Source organism: Salvelinus sp. IW2-2015, linkage group LG18, assembly GCF_002910315.2.
Source record: "Salvelinus sp. IW2-2015 linkage group LG18, ASM291031v2, whole genome shotgun sequence".
In the NCBI taxonomy this organism is placed as follows: domain Eukaryota; kingdom Metazoa; phylum Chordata; class Actinopteri; order Salmoniformes; family Salmonidae; genus Salvelinus; species Salvelinus sp. IW2-2015.
Window position 1 is genome coordinate 12621073 of NC_036858.1, and position 18878 is coordinate 12639950.

At 44.0% G+C, this 18878-nt stretch overlaps 1 protein-coding gene across 1 annotated transcript in view; it reads left to right on the forward strand.

Annotated features, from left to right (window-relative positions):
- The window catches only part of dnah3 (dynein axonemal heavy chain 3), a 52530-nt gene that overhangs the window by 23197 nt on the left and 10455 nt on the right, over positions 1–18878 (forward strand). Inside the window, exons 20-46 of the mRNA XM_070448299.1 lie at positions 2929–3045; positions 3307–3486; positions 3594–3730; positions 4140–4341; positions 4430–4522; positions 4644–4754; positions 6364–6478; positions 6600–6798; positions 6993–7101; positions 7469–7759; positions 7923–8014; positions 8126–8345; positions 9591–9725; positions 9870–9981; positions 10146–10387; positions 11182–11282; positions 11622–11727; positions 11960–12089; positions 12283–12519; positions 12959–13062; positions 13255–13549; positions 14429–14608; positions 14864–14987; positions 16551–16707; positions 16850–16993; positions 17216–17575; positions 18445–18751. Of these exons, the coding sequence (XP_070304400.1) occupies positions 2929–3045; positions 3307–3486; positions 3594–3730; positions 4140–4341; positions 4430–4522; positions 4644–4754; positions 6364–6478; positions 6600–6798; positions 6993–7101; positions 7469–7759; positions 7923–8014; positions 8126–8345; positions 9591–9725; positions 9870–9981; positions 10146–10387; positions 11182–11282; positions 11622–11727; positions 11960–12089; positions 12283–12519; positions 12959–13062; positions 13255–13549; positions 14429–14608; positions 14864–14987; positions 16551–16707; positions 16850–16993; positions 17216–17575; positions 18445–18751 (4600 nt within the window). The remainder of the gene's footprint in view (positions 1–2928; positions 3046–3306; positions 3487–3593; positions 3731–4139; positions 4342–4429; positions 4523–4643; positions 4755–6363; positions 6479–6599; positions 6799–6992; positions 7102–7468; positions 7760–7922; positions 8015–8125; positions 8346–9590; positions 9726–9869; positions 9982–10145; positions 10388–11181; positions 11283–11621; positions 11728–11959; positions 12090–12282; positions 12520–12958; positions 13063–13254; positions 13550–14428; positions 14609–14863; positions 14988–16550; positions 16708–16849; positions 16994–17215; positions 17576–18444; positions 18752–18878) is intronic.

The window sequence follows — 18878 nt, forward strand, 5'->3', positions numbered from 1 at the left end:
GCAATTTCTCAAGCAAGAATTTTGCTAGGACTGTCTGGGACTGGTGTGAGGGGTAAACTGAAAATGAGCTGTTATAGGCAGAGGTTTGGAACTCTCTTATTGGTCTATTAACTAATTTACCACCTGGTGATGTCATCAGGTAGGCCAAAATTCCCACCAAAACAAACAGCTCTTACACTAAATGACCATTATCATAATTTTCACAATTGTGCAGTATTATTCCAACCTCATAGTGTGGAAATATACAGTACCAGTCAAAAGGGGTTTTCTTTATTTTAACTTTTTTTTACATTGTAGAATAATAGTGAAGACATCAAAACTATGAAATAACACATATGGAATCATGTAGTAACCAAAAAAGTGTTAAACAAATCGAAATATATTCTTCAAAGTAGCCACCCTTTGCCTTGACGACAGCTTTGCACACTCTTGGCATTCTCTCAACCAGCTTCAGAGTCTTGAAGGAGTTCTCACATATGCTGAGCACTTGTTTGCTACTTTTCCTTCACTCTGCAATCCAACTCATCCCAACCATTGGGTTGAGGTTGAGTGATTGTGGAGGCCAGGTCATCTGATGCAGCACTCTATCACTCTCCTTCTTCATCAAATAGCCCTTACACAGCCTGTACGTGTTTTGGGTCATTGTCCTGTTGAAAAACAAATTATATTCCAACTAAGGGCAAGCCAGATGGGATGGCGTATCGCTGCAGAATGCTGTGGTAGCCATGCTGGTTAAGTGTACCTTGAATTCTAAATAAATCACTGACGATGTCACCAGCAAATCACCCCCACACCATCACACCTCCTCTTCCATGCTTCACGGTGGGAGACACACATGCAGAGATCATCCGTTCACTTCTGCGTCTCACAATGACTAATGTCCATTGCTTGTGTTTCTTGGCCCRAGCAAGTTAAATCAAATTTTATTTGTCACATGCGCCAATTACAACAGGTGTAGTAGACCTTACAGTGAAATGCTTACTTACAAGCCCTTAACCAACAATGCAGTTTTACGAAGAAAAAAAAGTGTTAAACTATTTACTAAAATTAACTGAAGTGGTGCAGCCGTCTAAGGCTAGAGTGCTAGAGGCGTCACTACAGACCCTGGTTCAATTCCAGGCTGTATCATAACCGGCAGTGATTGGGAGTCCTATAGGGCCCAGCGTCATCCGGGTTAGGGTTTGGCCAGGGTAGGCCGTCATTGTAAATAAGAATTTGTTCTTAACTGACTTGCCTAGTTAAATAAAATATTTAAAAAATAAAAAGAATATATATAATTTAAAAAATGTGTATATATAAATAAATAAATAACAAATAACAAATAATTAAGGAGCAACAATAAAATAACAGTAACGAGGCTATATACAGGGTGTACCGGTACAGAATCAATGTGCGGGGGAACCTGTTAATTGAGGTAATATGTACATGTAGGTAGAGGTAAAGTGACTATGCATAGATAATAAACAGAGAGTAGCAGCAGCGTAGATATGGGGATGGGAGGGGGACAATGCAAATAGTCCAGGTAGCCATATGGCCTTATGGCCTGGGTGTAGAAGCTGTTAAGAAGCCTTTTGGACCTAGACTTGGTACCGCTTGTCGTGCGGTAGCAGAGAGAACAGTCTATGACTAGGGTGGCTGAAGTCTTTGGCAATTTTTTGGCCCTTCCTCTGACACCGCCTGGTGTAGAGGTCCTGGATGGCAGTTAAGTTGTAGTAGGCTGCTTTGTTCTGTTTGTTAGAATGGATCCTTCAGACGTTCCAATGGTTGCTTGATGGGATCCTTCTCGTGTCTTTTGTCAAAGTTCTAGACTACATTACATTACCCAGCTGCAGACTGAGAATATTTGGTATAGTCTTTGCCTTCTTCACTCGTCGAGTTTCAGAGGATCTTAACCATTTCGTAACATTCAGCTCACGCTGTCGGTCACGCTAGTCTGTATTTAAATTGCAACCATTTCAACGTATTCAGCTCGCGCTGCACGCATACTGGTCTGTTGTAAATTTCGTTAGCAGTCCTTTTATGCACTCGCCTTGGAGGGCGGTTCCATCACGTTGCCATAATGTCTGTGCTCACGTGAGCGTGGTCACTGACTCGGCAAAAGCTTACATGAAAAACAATTCTCATCTAGAAGGCCAAAATCACACTTAATCTTTTCACAACTAGTTTCATATTTAATCATATAAGTTTTACAACATTTAGATGCAAATCTGATAACTACACCGTGAAAGCTCTTAAAGATACAGTTATCTTGCTATACCATCCGTAATGACATCACAAAATGCTAAATTATATGACATGATTATTGTTTCGATCCCCACCAACCATTCCCCACATTGTTTATGTTAGAAATATTGTTTCAATATCCAATCTTTTGATGTTAAAGTACTGCAAAGTCTCTCTCTATTCTAACACTCAGACATTCCATTCTCAATACTGCAAAGGCAAGAGAGAGAAAGTTTATGATAGGTCGTTAAAATCATAATACCCCCCCCCCCTTCCTCTCTGGTGGGAGAGGGGGGTGGGGGGGCTCTCTTTGATCCTCACTCAGGATGAAAAGTCATGACAAGGTGTTTGAGAGAATACCAAGAGTGTGCAAACCTGTCATCAAGGCAAAGGGTGGATACTTTGAAGAATCTCAAATATTTAACACTTTTTAGGTTACTACATGATTCCATATATGTTATTTCATCGTTTTGATGTCTTCACTATTATTCTACAATATAGAAAATAGTAAAAACTAAGAAAAACCCTTTGAATGAGTAGGTGTGTCCAAACTTTTGACTGATACTGTATATAAAACACAGGAAATCATGGTTTTACAGCACTGGGCCTTTAATAGGCCAGACTGGTTCAGTTTGATGTGTGCTGTGTGATGTTGGGTGTGGAAAGAAGCCATCTCTTATTCCGCGTGTGTGTGTGCGAGTGTAGGGTACGAGTATTGTATCTGCTGTGGACGACATCCAAGTGCTCCTAGACGACCACGTCATCAAGACCCAGACCATGCGAGGGTCACCCTTCATCAAGCCCATAGAGGCTGACTGTAAGGTAGGATCATCACACTGCCACCTGTCATCTCTGGTCTACTGGATTGGGTGACATCCCAGTTGAGATCATTCATGGCCATGAAAATTGATACTAGCCAATGTTCTCCTGTAATGTACGTTCGTATTGTACATTCATTCTAAGGGTTTTTAAATCTTTCTGTTTTTCTCACTCCCTCTTTCTTCTTTCTCTTACCTCTCACTTTCTTTATCCTTTTCACTTCAATCTCAAATCTCTATTTTCCCTTCTCCTCCCCGTTCTCAGCAATGGGAGGAGAAGTTGCTGACGATGCAGGACATCTTGGACTCCATGTTGAAGTGTCAAGCTACCTGGCTCTACCTGGAGCCCATCTTCAGCTCTGAGGACATCATMGCCCAGATGCCTGAGGAGGGACGCAAGTTTGCCATCGTGGACCGATACTGGAAAGATATCATCGCTGAGGCGGTGAGACACACACACCTCCGAAATTACTGTGTGTGCGTGTGTGTGCGTGCCTATATGTGTGTGGGGATTTCCTTATCTTGACCAATACCCTGTATGTGTGTGTTCAGATGAAGGACACGCGTGTGCTGGTGGCTACAGACCAGGCCAACATGCTGGGCCGTCTCGAGGAGGCCAATGTATTTCTGGAGGACATCCAGAGAGGCCTCAACACCTACCTGGAGAAAAAGAGACTATTCTTCCCCAGGTAACTCRAACAACTATTAACATTCTCTTTGACATTGCCTCTCGCTTTGACATACTCTTCAGTGTAAGTACCACTGTATGTTAATGCTCACATGAAATGTGTGTATTTTAGCATTTACGTCAATCTTGTATGTATTCATGTCTATGGGAGACTTGTGAGTTAAGATTGTGTAGCCCATTTAGCCCTTGAAGAGTCATGCCCTTGGAGAACTGTCAGAACTGTTAACTGATTTAGTATTTAACTGGGTACATCTCAATTCAATTCAATCACAGTGAATGGCTTATGCTCCAATCAAAATGCAATGAGTCCGGGGATGTGTCTGAAAGAGCACCTTATTCCCTTTATAGTGCACTACATAGGGAATAAGGCTGCCATCTCGGACTCACCTCTGACTGAATCTAATCCACAGGTTCTTCTTCCTGTCCAACGATGAGTTGTTGGAGATCCTGTCAGAGACAAAGGACCCGAGGCGTGTCCAGCCCCACCTGAAGAAGTGCTTCGAGGGCATCGCCAAGCTGGAGTTCACCGAGGACATGGAGATCACTGGCATGATCAGCTCTGAGAAGGAGTTAGTGCCGTTTAGCACCAAGCTCTACCCTGCCAAAGCTAAGGTACTATTGTAGGACACACACACACATGCATTCAGGCACACACACACACACACACGGTGATGTGACTGTGTGGTGTGGTCCCATGCAGGGTATGGTGGAGAAGTGGCTACAGCAGGTGGAAAGCATGATGATGACCAGCGTTCGAGATGTCATCCACAAAGGAGTGGACCAGTATGTCGAGGTACAGTGAAGACATAAATACAATTTAGAAAATGTAAAAAATGTCAATTGAAATGTTTTTGGACAATTACACTTCAAATGTATTATTTTGTATTTATTTTTTATGCATGATTATTTTRCAGGTCCCCAGGAAAAAATGGGTGTTGCAGTGGCCTGGTCAGGTTGTAATTTGTGCCTCGTCCATTTTCTGGACCAGTGAGGTCTCTGAGGCCATCGAGACCAATACCCTGCACGTGAGTCACATAATACATAGCATTACCAAAGACAGTACAGTATGAAGATAGGCAGAAACTGCATCTCCTATAGAAATCCCTGATCACTCTTGTAGGCAAGTCAAGGCGACGTTGGCTAGCTAAGCTCATGCACAGAAACACGTCATCGGGTCTGACAGTCGTCTTGCGTCGAACTGTGCATGTGCAGGCTGTCAAATCAAAGGCACACCTTCGATTTTTTTTTTAAATGGACCAGGGTGTCTGTAGTGACACCTCAAGCACTGAGATGTGGTGCCTTAGACCACTGCGCCACTCGGGAGCCCAAGTAAGAATGTTTCACTTCTCTCATTGACTTCTCTAACCACAAACCCCAGCCTGGTCTGCTTGGTCTGCTTGGTCTGCTTCGCAAGCGTTCCTGGAAGTCTTGCGATGTTGCGCCTCTGTGTTTCGAAATTCAGTGGTATTACTCTACATCCTTATTCACCTAATGTAGCCCCGCCTACTTGACCCAGTTGCTGATCAAACGCCCCCCTTGTCTCTTGGMAWTTTCTCAACCAGCTTCATGAGGAATGCTTTTCCAACAGTCTTGAAGGAGTTCCCACATATGCTGAGCACTTGTTGGCTGCTTTTCCTTCACTCTGCGGTCCAACTCATCCAAAACCATTTCAATTGGGTTCAGTTCGGGGGATTGTGGAGGACAGGTCATCTGATGCAGCACTCCATCACTCTTCTTCTTGGTCAAATAGCCCTTACACAGCCCGGAGGTGTGTTTTGGGTCATTGTCCTGTTGAAAAACAAATTATAGTCCCACTAAGCGCAAACCAGATGGGATGGTGTATCGCTGCAGAATGCTGTGGTAGCCATGCTGGTTAAGTGTACCTTGAATTGTAAATAAATCACTGACGGTGTCACCAGCAAAGCACCACCACACCTCCTCCTCCATGCTTCACGGTGGGAACCACACATGCGGAGATAAATAACTACTCTGCGCCTCACAAACTACGCTGAGATCAATAACTACTCTGCGTCTCACAAAGACACAGCGGTTGGAACCAAAMATCTCAAATTTGGACTCATCAGACCAAAGACTGACAAGAGTGTGCAAAGCTGTCATCAAGGCAAAGGGTGGCTACTTTGAAGAATATATTTTGATTTGTTTAACACTTTTTTGGTTACTTACATATGATTCCATATGTGTTATTTCATAGTTTTGATGTCTTCACTATTATTCTACAATGTAAAAAAAAGTTAAAATAAAGAAAACCCCTTTTGACTGGTACTGTATATTTCCACACTATGAGGTTGGAATAATACTGCACAATTGTGAAAATTATGATAATGGTCATTTAGTGTAAGAGCTGTTTGTTTGGTGGGAATTTTGGCCTACCTGATGACATCACCAGGTGGTAAATTAGTTAATAGACCAATAAGAGAGTTCCAAACCTCTGCCTATAACAGCTCATTTTCAGTTTACCCCTCACACCAGTTTACCCCTCATGTGTTATTTCATAGTGTGATGGCTTCACTATTATTCTACATTGTAGAAAATAGTAAAAATATAGAAAAACCCTTGAGTGAGTAGGTGTGTCCAAACTATTGACTGGTACTGTATATGTTGATCCATTCTAAGGCCTATGTGGATAAGAGCAATGCCCAAATAGCTGACATTGTGGAGCTGGTGCGTGGGAAGCTGAATGGAGGGGCCAGAATGACCTTAGGATCTCTCACAGTCATTGATGTCCACGGTATGTYCCACTTTTTCCTTTATATTAGTTCTTCTTCTGAGTTCACCCCAGAGGAAGTCGGTGCCAAATCTCTCACACACACACTTTTTCTCACTCACACACTCTCTCCTCTCTCTCCCAGCTCGGGACGTGGTAGCTAAACTGGCTGAGGACCGTATCTCCTCCCTGAATGACTTCTCCTGGATCAGTCAGCTGAGGTACTTCTGGGAGGACGGAGACGTGCGCCTGCGTATGATCACCACCACTGTCAAGTACGGCTACGAGTACCTGGGCAACTCCGGCCGCCTGGTCATCACCCCACTCACTGACCGCTGCTATAGGTCAGTCATCAACTGTAACCCCCGACTTGGTTGACTTACCACTAACATAGTCATGACCATGGTTATAATGCAATGATACATACATGGGCACAGTTGCTGGACATAACTTTCTTCCGTAAGGATATTGAAAGGTACTCTATGTCTATGAAAAGAGAACAGTCATGTCGGAGGTTGCATGTTATGTGTTCCCATAGGACACTGATGGGTGCCCTGAAGCTGAACCTGGGAGGAGCCCCCGAGGGCCCTGCAGGGACAGGCAAGACTGAGACCACCAAGGATCTGGCCAAAGCTCTGGCTAAGCAGGTACATGATTATTTTTGTATTTTTTAACCTTTATTTAACTAGGCAAGTCAGTTAAGAACATTCTTATATACAATGACGGCTTACACCGGCCAAAYCTGGATGACGATGGGCCAATTGTGCGCCACCCTGTGGGACTCCCAATCACGGCCGGCTGTGATACAGCCTGGACTCAAACCAGGGTGTCTGTAGTGACGCCTCAAGCACTGAGATGCGGTGCCTTAGACCGCTGCGCCACTCGAGAGCCCTACTAATGCATTACTATGTCTTAACTTTTCACCCAAAGTTTGTTCAGTCTTCAGGTATCATATTTAATTGCATTCATTCACTACAATTTGATTTGTTATGTCTTGTTCTTTGCTTCTCTCAGTGTGTGGTGTTCAACTGCTCTGACGGCCTGGACTACAAGGCCATGAGTAAGTTCTTCAAAGGACTGGCACAGTCCGGGGCTTGGGCCTGCTTCGACGAGTTCAACCGAATCGAAGTGGAGGTGCTGTCTGTGGTGGCCCAGCAGGTGCTGAGTATCCAGCAGGCCATCGCCAGGGACCTGAAGACCTTCATGTTYGAGGGGACCGAGTTGTCCCTCAATCCCACCTGCTCCGTCTTCATCACCATGAACCCTGGCTATGCAGGCAGGGCCGAGCTCCCAGACAACCTCAAGGTACAGTACACCTACCACTGACTATAGGATCAACAGTAGTTGTTTCAAACTTAAAAGGGATAGGTCACAATTTACATTGTATAGTTCAACTAGTTTAGCATTAGGTTTATTGCAAGAAAAACAATAAGATTGGGAGTGTGGAGCTGTCAATCTTCTCTTGCAGGTTCTTTTCCGTACRGTGGCTATGATGGTGCCTGACTATGGTCTCATTGGTGAGATCTCACTTTACTCCGTGGGCTTTATCGAGTCTCGCAGGTATGAATCATACTGATATATAACTAATCTACTGTGGTTGTCTTGTCATRCATAGTTCTCTAACTTCTCACGTTGACTCAAAAAAAAAAAAATTCTTGGTGTTCCTATCAGTCTTGCCGGGAAGATTGTGGCAACCTACCGCCTGTGTTCAGAGCAGCTGTCCTCGCAGCATCACTACGACTATGGTATGCGCGCTGTGAAATCAGTCCTGACTGCCGCGGGGAACCTGAAACTGAAGTACCCGAAGGAGAACGAGAGTGTTCTGCTGCTCAGGGCACTGATGGACGTCAACATGGCCAAGTTTCTGGCCCAGGATGTGCCTCTGTTTCAAGTAATGTTGCTTATGTTTCAGCATTATTCAGCTTTGTCACACTGACTTGGTATACCCTGATTTTGTATATCTTATCAGGTAGTTTTTTTTACATGATTTCTCTATCTAGGTAACCAATGTCATCATTGTCACACAGCAAATTCTCCAGTGTTAGATCAACACTGAGAGTTAAATTTAACACTGTTCCAGTGTCCATACTGGTCAACACTTTTCAGTGTAAAATTACCACTTTGCATTTCCCAGTGTGYCTTTCGAGTGATGAGTTACCACCCATGACTGTATTTGTTAGTGAGAGAGAAATGGTGGTTGCATTCATTCATGTTCAGTCCTGTGGCCTTTACCAGATGAGATCCTAAGCACATATGTTATCATTAAAATGTAATTATTACAATACATACAGTATTTCATAAGGCCTTATTTTGAGGGCCTAGTTCTACCTTAATACAGTTGCCTCAAACTCATTGTTTCCAGGTCACATCAAGTCACATTATGCTGGCTAGCAACGTGATGTGTAATTCCTATTAGAATCCAGCCAGAGTGGGGATCTCAAATATTTGTATTCACCTACAACCTGCATTCAGAATGACTGCCAGGTTTGGGAAGAATAAGATATGAGATTTCCTAAAGCATCTTAACTGGAACAACCATTTCAGTAACGGGTGCAACAAGCCCCAGTAACAGATTGGATTAGTATAGAAAAATGTATGTTATTTATATTACAGTAGCATACGGCAGGTAGCCTTAGTGGTTAGAGTGTTGGGCTAGTAACCAAAAGGTTGCTTGATCGAATCCTCGAGCTGACAAGGTAAAAATCTGTCGTTCTGCCCCTGAACAAGGCTGTTAACCCACTTTTCCTAGGCTGTCATTGTAAATAAGAATTTGTTCTGACTTGCCTAGTTCAATTAAAAATTCATCAACCATGCAAAAACATAGATATTGAAATAAACAATTCTTAAAATACACCTGCAATAAGCGCATGCTGAGAAATCTGATAATGATGGGTGTGGTTTTAGTTTAACTCTTGTTATTAAAACCAACACTGGGGTTCATTTACACCGATAAGTGTTAATTTAACATTTACAGTGCTAAATTCACTCCGGAATTAACAGTAGAAATGTTACACTGAAAAATCAACACTAGGTAACACTATGCACCTATGCACCAATGTCATCATTACAAACTGAGTAATTTTATGCTATCTCTCAGTCTTTCACACATGACTGTATGCTTGAATTGTATCCATAGGGTATCATATCAGATCTCTTCCCTGGGGTGGTCCTTCCCAAACCAGACTACGATCTTCTCATGCAGGCCCTGAATGACAACATCACCAAGCTCCAGCTCCAGCCCGTGCCCTGGTTCATTGGCAAAATCATCCAGGTAATCCAAAAACAAAATGGCAGCATTTCTCTGTCCTTCTCAGTGACACTGATGTCTCAAGCTCACGTATTATTCGAAGACATTGTGGTTGAATAAGGATCAATGCTGTAAGAATTTCTCCCTTTGGTTCTTTCGTGTTGGTAGGTGTATGATATGATGCTGGTGCGTCACGGTTTCATGATCGTGGGAGACCCTCTGGGTGGGAAGACCTCTGCCTATAAAGTCCTGGCTGGGGCCCTGGGTGATCTGTTTGAAGGTTAGTCCTACCAGACAGCAACTTTATGACATCGAAAGTCCACATTATCAAGCCATAAGTAGCGTCAGTTTTGGCAACAACAAATAAATTGCACCAAAATATGATATATATTCAATTTTTATGGTCACCATGTTTCCATCCTCTGGCATCCTGTTTACCCCCAGCTGGTCTGATGGAGGAGTTTGCGGTCGACTACCGGATCATCAACCCCAAGGCCATCACCATGGGCCAGCTGTACGGTTGCTTCGACCYGGTCAGCCACGAGTGGTCAGACGGGGTGCTGGCCGTCTCCTTCAGGGAGCAGGCCGTCTCCATCTCGGACGACCGTCAGTGGATCCTCTTCGACGGGCCCATCGACGCGGTGTGGATCGAGAACATGAACACCGTGCTGGACGACAACAAGAAGGTAAGGAGTTAGCTTCATTAACTAGGTTTCCATTCAGTTGGCAACAGATTTTCATGCAAATATTCTAAAATCTACAAAAAAGATTTTCCCACCAGCGATRTTTTTCCATCAAATTGACTTATTGGGGATAAAAGGCCAAGCATTGATCATCATGTCRCCAGAATAAGTCCCTCAATATTTATTGGAAAGGAGCATCAAGCTCATCACTGTGCACTTTCACCACCATGTGAAGTTCATCCTCCTAACTTATTTCATCTGTAGCCTAATAAACTGTATGCTTTCCCGAGTCGTAGTGTGAACCCAAGTTTACTTCTGTATGATGGTTATTATATCAATATTTGCGCATAAAAGCGTTTCCACYGCCATTTCTCGCATAATTAATTTTACCGACACAAAAAGATCCCACCTTGTCTAGCGTATTTTGTTTTGTCGACATTTRGAAATTTTACCGACAAAGTCACTGTTTCTATAAAAAAAAAAATATCTGACATGTACTTTACTCTCATAAAAAGGTTGGATGGAAATCTGGTTAYAGGGAGACATAACATATAAGCTTTATAATATGAAGTTATAGAGGTGCATACGCACGTATAACAAGTAACTACTGTAAGCATTATACATGTCGGCTTTGAGTAAATTGAGTTTTCTTTTTACTCCTTCCAGTGACTACAAGTCACCTTTTACCATGATTTGCCCTCTTTGGACAGTAGTACAGTGTCCATTGATTAAATAACGAGTGCCCTGTTCGTCTCGTGCCAAACACTAAGGTAGGTTTTGTACTTTGTTCTCTGTAGCTGTGTCTGATGAGTGGCGAGATCATCCAGATGAGCGCTAAGATGAGTCTGATCTTTGAGACCGCCGATCTGGAGCAGGCCTCCCCAGCTACGGTCAGCAGGTGAGTGGGGGTGTTTTTTTTTCGAGAAGTAGTGTCCTCAAATTCAATATGTTGTGGCTTACTGTATTTTGTGACTGGAAGAAAGGAGCAAACCGTTCTGGTTGGGTGTTGAGTCAACCAGTGGTATTACAGCAAGTTGGTTGCTGGTTGTTGATACTTTGATGAAGAAATGATTGTTCTGCTTTTAGGGGTGGATCTTAACTCCCACTTAACTTGAATGTTCACTTAGTCATCCATTAATGTCAATGGAAAGCTAAGTGAACATTTGACTTAGGTGGATGTTAGGATTTGCCCCTTAATGAATTGTACATGGCTGGCTGACTGTCCTTGTATCTTCAGATGTGGTATGATCTACATGGAGCCTCACCAGTTAGGCTGGGCCCCTCTCAGAGACTCCTACATGGACACCTTGCCTGAGAGCCTGAGCACTGAACATAGAGACCTGGTGAGAACAGACACATACAAAAACACTTTTCTTTTTTGTTTTACTTAAGGAAGGTCAATTTGAATATTCCTATATATAATTATCCCCATACAGCATAATCAATGATTTGTACCACGCTTTGTCCACTGGGTTATAAGACACATTTTGGTTGAATGCATTCAGTTGTGCAACTGACTAGGTATCCCCTTTCCATTGTATTATGTGTGACACACCGTCTCGTGTCTTTCTGCAGATTGTAGACATGTTCAACTGGCTGGTCCAGCCCTGTCTGGACTTCATCTCCAGAGAGTGTCGTTTCCTGGTGTCGACATCCCCCATCCACCTGGCTTACAGCCTGATGAGGCTCTACACCTGTCTCCTAGGTCAGCCAACACACAGCTGTTTCATCATACAATGTCCAAACTATGAAGTCCAAACATAAACTAGTGTTATATCTGTCTGGAGACGGTTTAGAAGACCTTTCTTATTGATTGATGACCTTGAATGCATGTACTGTATGTATGTGCGTGACCGCGTTCCTTTGTGCGTGTTGCTGCGCATGTACTGCTTCACCAGACGACATTGCATCATCGGGGGCCGATGGCGCGGAGCCCATGTCCAGTCAGCAGGTGACCATGTGGCTACAGGGCCTGTTCCTATTCGCTGTGGTGTGGAGCGTGGGCGGGACCATCAACGGGGAGAGCCGCAATAAGTTTGACGCCTTCTACAGGAACCTGATCATGGGCATGGATGACAACCACCCCCGGCCCAAAAGTGTCAAACTGACCAAGAACAACGTTTTCCCTGAGAGAGGTGACATGACCCTATTAATGAGTTGTGCTGTGACTGACAACCATACCTGACAACAGTCCCCAAAGCGTTGCTGCTTAAGACATCACTTTTCAGCCGTGCTTTTAACCAGGGTGCTTGTAGTTCTCTTAGGCATATGATCTACTTGATTTAATTCATCCCTTTCTAAGTATCTTATTTTATCGCCTTTTATTTATTGCTGCATTAGTCTCTCATATCCACGGTTATCTTACTATTGTTTTACTATTTCAATCTCTTAATTTTATCGATGTCTATCTTGATTTTACATTTGCACAGAAACGTTTTTTGTTTTATCTTCTTCACGTTGTATTATTTTATTTGTTAAGCACCTTGAAATGCATTTGATTCATTATTGTATTGAGCAAGTGAAAGAATCAAAGGTACAATTAGTCATATTTTTATTTTTTCCCCTCCTCTGTAGGCACCATCTATGACTACTACTTCCACAAGCAGGGCACAGGGCAGTGGAATACATGGACTGATTCCATCACCAAGGAGGAGTCCACTATTGCCGCTGGAGCCAATGTCAGTTGTTTACCTGAGAGTGTGACTGCTTGACGGGGTCAAATGGAGCTGTAACTGGGTGGCCATGTTCTGTAAAATCTCTCTTCTCCTTGTCAGTTTACTAGTGATTGGAGGGGTTCAAATGCAAGTAACCAGGTTGTCATGCTCTTTAACTAAAATTCCCCTTCTCTCTCTCTCTATTCCCACTATTAGGTGTCAGACCTGATCATCCCCACCATGGAGACAGCCCGTCAGCTGTTCTTCCTGCAGACCTACCTGGCCCACGAGGTGCCCATGCTGTTCGTGGGGCCMACCGGCACGGGCAAGTCAGTCATCAACAACAGCTTTCTGCTCAAGCTTCCTAAGGAGCGCTACACACCTAACTGCATCAACTTCTCGGCACGCACCTCAGCCAACCAGACCCAGGACATCATCATGGGCAAGCTGGACCGCCGGAGGAAGGGCGTGTTCGGGCCACCCATGGGAAAGAAGTGTGTCGTCTACGTGGGTAAGGAATGAGTAGGGCACTCAGTGGAGCACGTTACTGTGTCCATGCTACTCAATGCTTAACACAGGTGCGTCTGACATGGCAACCTATTCCCTATATAGTGCACTACTTTTCCCCCTCAAAAGAAATAGGGAATAGGGTGCCATTTTGGACACAGCCAGTGTCTCCCCTACCATTTCACCTCAAAGAGTTTATGAATCCTCAGTTCCTTGGTTCCTCACATCCTCTCTCCTCCCCTCCTCAAAGCCAATGACTGTATATGAATGGACAAAGCCATTGATCACGTGACACCATTCATTCCTTTATGAAGACTCAATAGCGCATTTGAAGCCAAAAAAGTTGGTTAAGATGGCATCTCATGGATAGATAACGTGCGCAGTTTGAGCTACTCCAGGATGTGACATTGCAGGCTAGCTTAGTGCTGCGCCCTCTCATTGAGTATTTCAAGTCGAGTGCCGACCAAGGTACTGCAGGCTCCAATTAGCAACTAAATTATCCTTAGAACTTATTCTGTGTGTGGTTCAAGGACATACATCTGGTGTAATAGAAGCAATTGTTGGTACCATGRTTGTCTTGGAATTGTTCATTTATTTACACAAAGATTATCCACGAAGATTGTCATTTTCCCATTCACTATAATGGGGGATCCTGTTTTCTGCAAACAATGCCTGCAGTACCACGGTCAGCTTTGAACTTTGTGGCTTTAATGAGAGGGGGCAGTCGTTCTCCCCTGCTCAAAACGCATTGTTGAAGAAGGTCAGAGGGGAGGAACCTTGACTTTTCTTCTCCAATACATTTTAAAAAGTGGGTGAGGAGAGAGGATGTGAGTAATCAAGGAAATACAATTGAGATTCACCCTAGTGACCTTTGATCTATCAGATGACCTCAACATGCCTGCCAAGGAGATCTATGGCGCCCAGCCACCCATCGAGCTGCTGAGGCAGTGGATCGACCACTACCACTGGTACGACAAGAAAGACACCTCCAGGATTGACATTGTGGACATTCTGTTCGTATCCGCTATGGGGCCCCCTGGAGGGGGGAGGAATGACATTACAGGTACTCTTTCTTTGCACTTCAGTACTGGGTGGTGTTCAGTAAGGCACATCAATTTGCGTTTCTTATTGAAAAAGTTGTGGTATTAGCGCTCCATTTTAAAACATTTTCTCCCATTTCGATCGTACTGAACAAGACCCTTTGCTTCAGTGATTTGGTATGCATAAATTGTGTTACCTTTCAAGTAGGTAGGTTTTCTCAATGTGCATATAATTTTGTTGTAAAAGTTTACCAGTTAGTTTCTCTTTTAAATCATAGGCCGCTTCACTCGCCATTTGAATATTGTTTCTATCGACTCCTTTGACCATGAGACGCTGAGCAAGATATTCACCTCCATTACCGACTGGCATTTTGGCAAGGGATTTGATGCTGCTTTCTATAGGTGAGATGTCTTAAAGGTATTCTAACCTAGAATTGAGAGGCTATGCAGTTCTAAGGCCCATTTATGTTTTAGAGTGATGAACTTGGTGATGAACAGAGACATGAATTAATATCTGTTAAAGGAATGAAAATGAAAATGATATCTGTTCAATTAAAATGGCCCCTAAAAGGCTTGTAACCAGCAATTTATGTAACCAACAATCTCTGTTGAGGAAAGGACAGAGAGAGCCTATATGTGCGACCAATGGATCATCTCACTCAATGGAATACATTCTGACCTCTGACTTACAGTGCATTCGGAAAGTATTCAGACCGCTTTACTGTTTCTACATTTTGTTACGTTACAGTCTTATTCTAAAATGGATTAAATAAAAGGAATTACTCATCAATTTACACACAATACCCCATAATGACAAAGCGAAAACAGGTTTGTAGATTTAAAAAAACAGAAATAACTTATTTACATAAGTATTCAGACCCTTTGCTATGAAACAAACTTCAAATTGAGCCCAGGTGCATCCTGTTTCCATTGATCATCCTTGAGATGTTTCCAGAACTTGATTGGAGTCCACCTGTGGTAAATTCAATTGATTGGACATGATTTAGAAAGGCACGCACCTGTCTATATAAGGTCCTACAGTTGACAGTGCATGTCAGAGCAAAGACCAAGCCATGAGGTCGAATGAATTGTCCGTAGAGCGCCGAGATAGGATTGTGTCGAGGGACAGATCAGGGGAAGGGTACCAAAACATTTCTGCAGCTTTGAAGGTCCCCAAGAACAGTGGCCTCCATCATTCTTAAATGGAACCACCAAGACTCTTCCTAGAACTGGTCGCCTGGCTAAACTGAGCAATCGAAAGAGAAAGGCCTTGGTCAGGGAGGTGACCAAGGACCCGATGGTCACTCTGATAGAGCTCCAGATTTCCTCTGTGGAGATGGGAGGATCTTCCAGAAGGACAACCCTCTCTGCAGCACTCCACCAATCAGGCCTTTATGGTAGAGTGGCCAGACGTAAGCCACTCCTCAGTAAAAGGCACATGACAGCCCACTTAGAGTTTGCCAAAGGCACCTAAAGGGACTCTAAGAACATGAGAAACAAGATTCTCTGGTCTGATGAAACTAAGATTGAACTCTTTGGCCCGAATGCCAAGCGTCACGTCGGGGGGAAACCTGGCACCATCCCTACATTGAAGCATTTTGGTGGCAGCATCATGCTGTGGGGATGTTTTTCAGCGGCAGGGACTGGAAGGCTAGTCAGGATCAAGGAAAGAAGAACGGAGCAAAGTAGACTGGGGCGAAGGTTCACCTTCTAACATGACAACGACCTTAAGCACACAGCCAAGACAACGCAGGAGTGGCTTCGTGACAAGTCTCTGAATGTCCTTGAGTGGCCCAGCCAGAGCCACAGTTTTTGCTTTGTCATTATGGGGTATTGTGTGTAGATTGATGAGGGGAAAAAGCAATTTAATACATTTTATAATAAGGCTATAACATTACAAAATGTGGAAAAAGTCAAGGGTTCTGAATACTTTACGAATGCACTGTATGTTGTCTGTGTGTCCAGACTGGGGAAGATCATGGTGCAGGCCACCATGGCTGTCTATCAGGATGCCATGGAGAGTTTCCTGCCCACTCCCTCCAAGTCCCACTACATCTTCAACCTCAGGGACTTTGCCAGGGTGATCCGCGGGGTGCTGCTCAGCCCACCCACGCACCTCCAGGCAAGGCCAGACGACAACAGCTCATAGTTAACGTTTATACAACTTCTATATACATTTTTTACTAAATACTTTACCTTATAAAAATACTAATATATGTATGATATATATATAATTTATGTATGATCTGTTTCTGTGTGAGCAGGAGGGAGACAAGCTAATCCGCCTGTGGATCCATGAGGTCTACCGCGTGTTCTACGACCGCCTCATTGACAACGAGGACAGAGAGACATTCTTCAACATTGTCAAGGAGAGAACCTCCGGCTACTTCAAGCAGAGCATGGATAAGGTAAGTTCCACATTACCCTTTTTATACATTCACAGTTCTTCATTGTTGGATGATCATTGCCTTTCAAAGATTTACCATGTATCTTCTGTCAGGCTTTTGCATTAGTGTATGTGGGATTTATTTTAAGGGACTGAATTGATCTTAGTCTAATGGTTACTAGTTCAAGAGCAATGCACATGTTATTTACTCTAAATCCATTCTACTGCCCCCTGTTGTATGTAGCTGCTGACCCACCTGACGCCTAGCGGCAAGGTTGTGGACGAGACGATCCGCAGCCTGTTCTTCGGAGACTACGCCAAGCCTGACTCGGACGCCAAGGCCTACGACGAGATCACCGACCTGCAAGTTCTGACCAACGTCATGGACTACTATCTGGACGAGTTCAACAACATCAGCAAGGCACCCATGTCCCTCGTCATGTTCAAGTTTGCCATCGAGCACATCTCACGTATCTGCCGTGTGCTCAAGCAGGACAACGGGCATCTTCTCCTGGTGGGCATCGGGGGCTCAGGGCGGCAGAGCGCCACCAAGCTGGGCACCTTCATCAACGATTACGACCTCTTCCAGATTGAGCTAACCAAGGTAACTGGATCAAGAAAACTCTGAAGGTTAATGAATGTAGCTTAGTGAAAAATAGCGCCACCATGTGCTGGTCTCCGATAGAGGTGCCGGTTTAAATATATAGGTAAGAGGACTGATAATGACCAGCAGGAGACAGGGATACAATCCACACTTTATTGTCACCTCAAACAGACACACGACTTTACAGAGTAGGTGGTAGTGGTAGTGATAGTGGTGTAGTGGTTAATGGTCAACAACGCTCTAAACACCAGTCATTGAGTCCAGAAGAAGGATTTTCCATTTGGAAAGGGTTCAGATGTGAGTTGAGCTGGAGGACAGGAGGTAATATAGAGGTTGTCTCAACCTGCCCTCCTGGAAACAACTAAAGAGTTCAATGGCAGACTTGGGTCTCCAACCCCAGGCTAGGCACTGATTGGCTAACTGGGTCAGCTGATTCTGTTCCCTGGCAACCTGGTCCCAAGCACATAGGTTTGAAGGGGCCTTCTGCAGCAGGACAAAAGACTCAGGCTGAGGTCGAGGGGTTGGTAGCCTACCTCAGCTGTAAGAAGTCACAAAGTTTGTCTCTAAATCCCAGGGCCAGAGGGAGGGTTTGAAAGAAGGTTCTGAGAAGTACTCACTGGTAACTGTAAGGGTTTTCTTTGACTTTCGAGGTCATGCTAATTAGGCTACGTATCTTGTGTAGTCTTGATGATGGTTTGCATTTGTATATTGTATGTATTATATGTATTCCCATTTGGATAGTATGTTAAGCGCCTTTAGTGACCAAAGTGCTGTCAGTCTTTGCCCATTCTTTTACCCATCTGATAAAGTCCATGAAAGTTTGGAAATAAGTCTATAAGTCCAATTCATTAATTAATTTATTCACCAAGAACTACGGAGTGTCGGAGTGGCGCGACGACCTAAAGCGGTTGATGCTGAAGGCGGGCCTGCAGGGCAAGAACATGGTGTTCCTGTTCAATGACAGCCAGATCAAGGACGAGGCCTTTGTGGAGGACATCAACATGCTGCTCAACACAGGCGACGTGCCCAACATCTTCCCAGCCGACGAGCGYGCCGACATCATCGACAAGGTACAGGGCATCGCACGCACGGAGGGCAAGAAGATCGATGCCACACCACTCTCCATGTACAACTTCTTCATCGAGCGTGTCAAGGCAAACCTTCACATTGTGCTCGGTGGGTACCTTCAACATTTCATACATTTAGTATTATTACCAGGTTACCCCCCATACTTAATCTCCTTACTGGTAATTGTGATGATTTCAATCCCACATCCATTGTGGCTTTTAGAGTTACCTTGCTT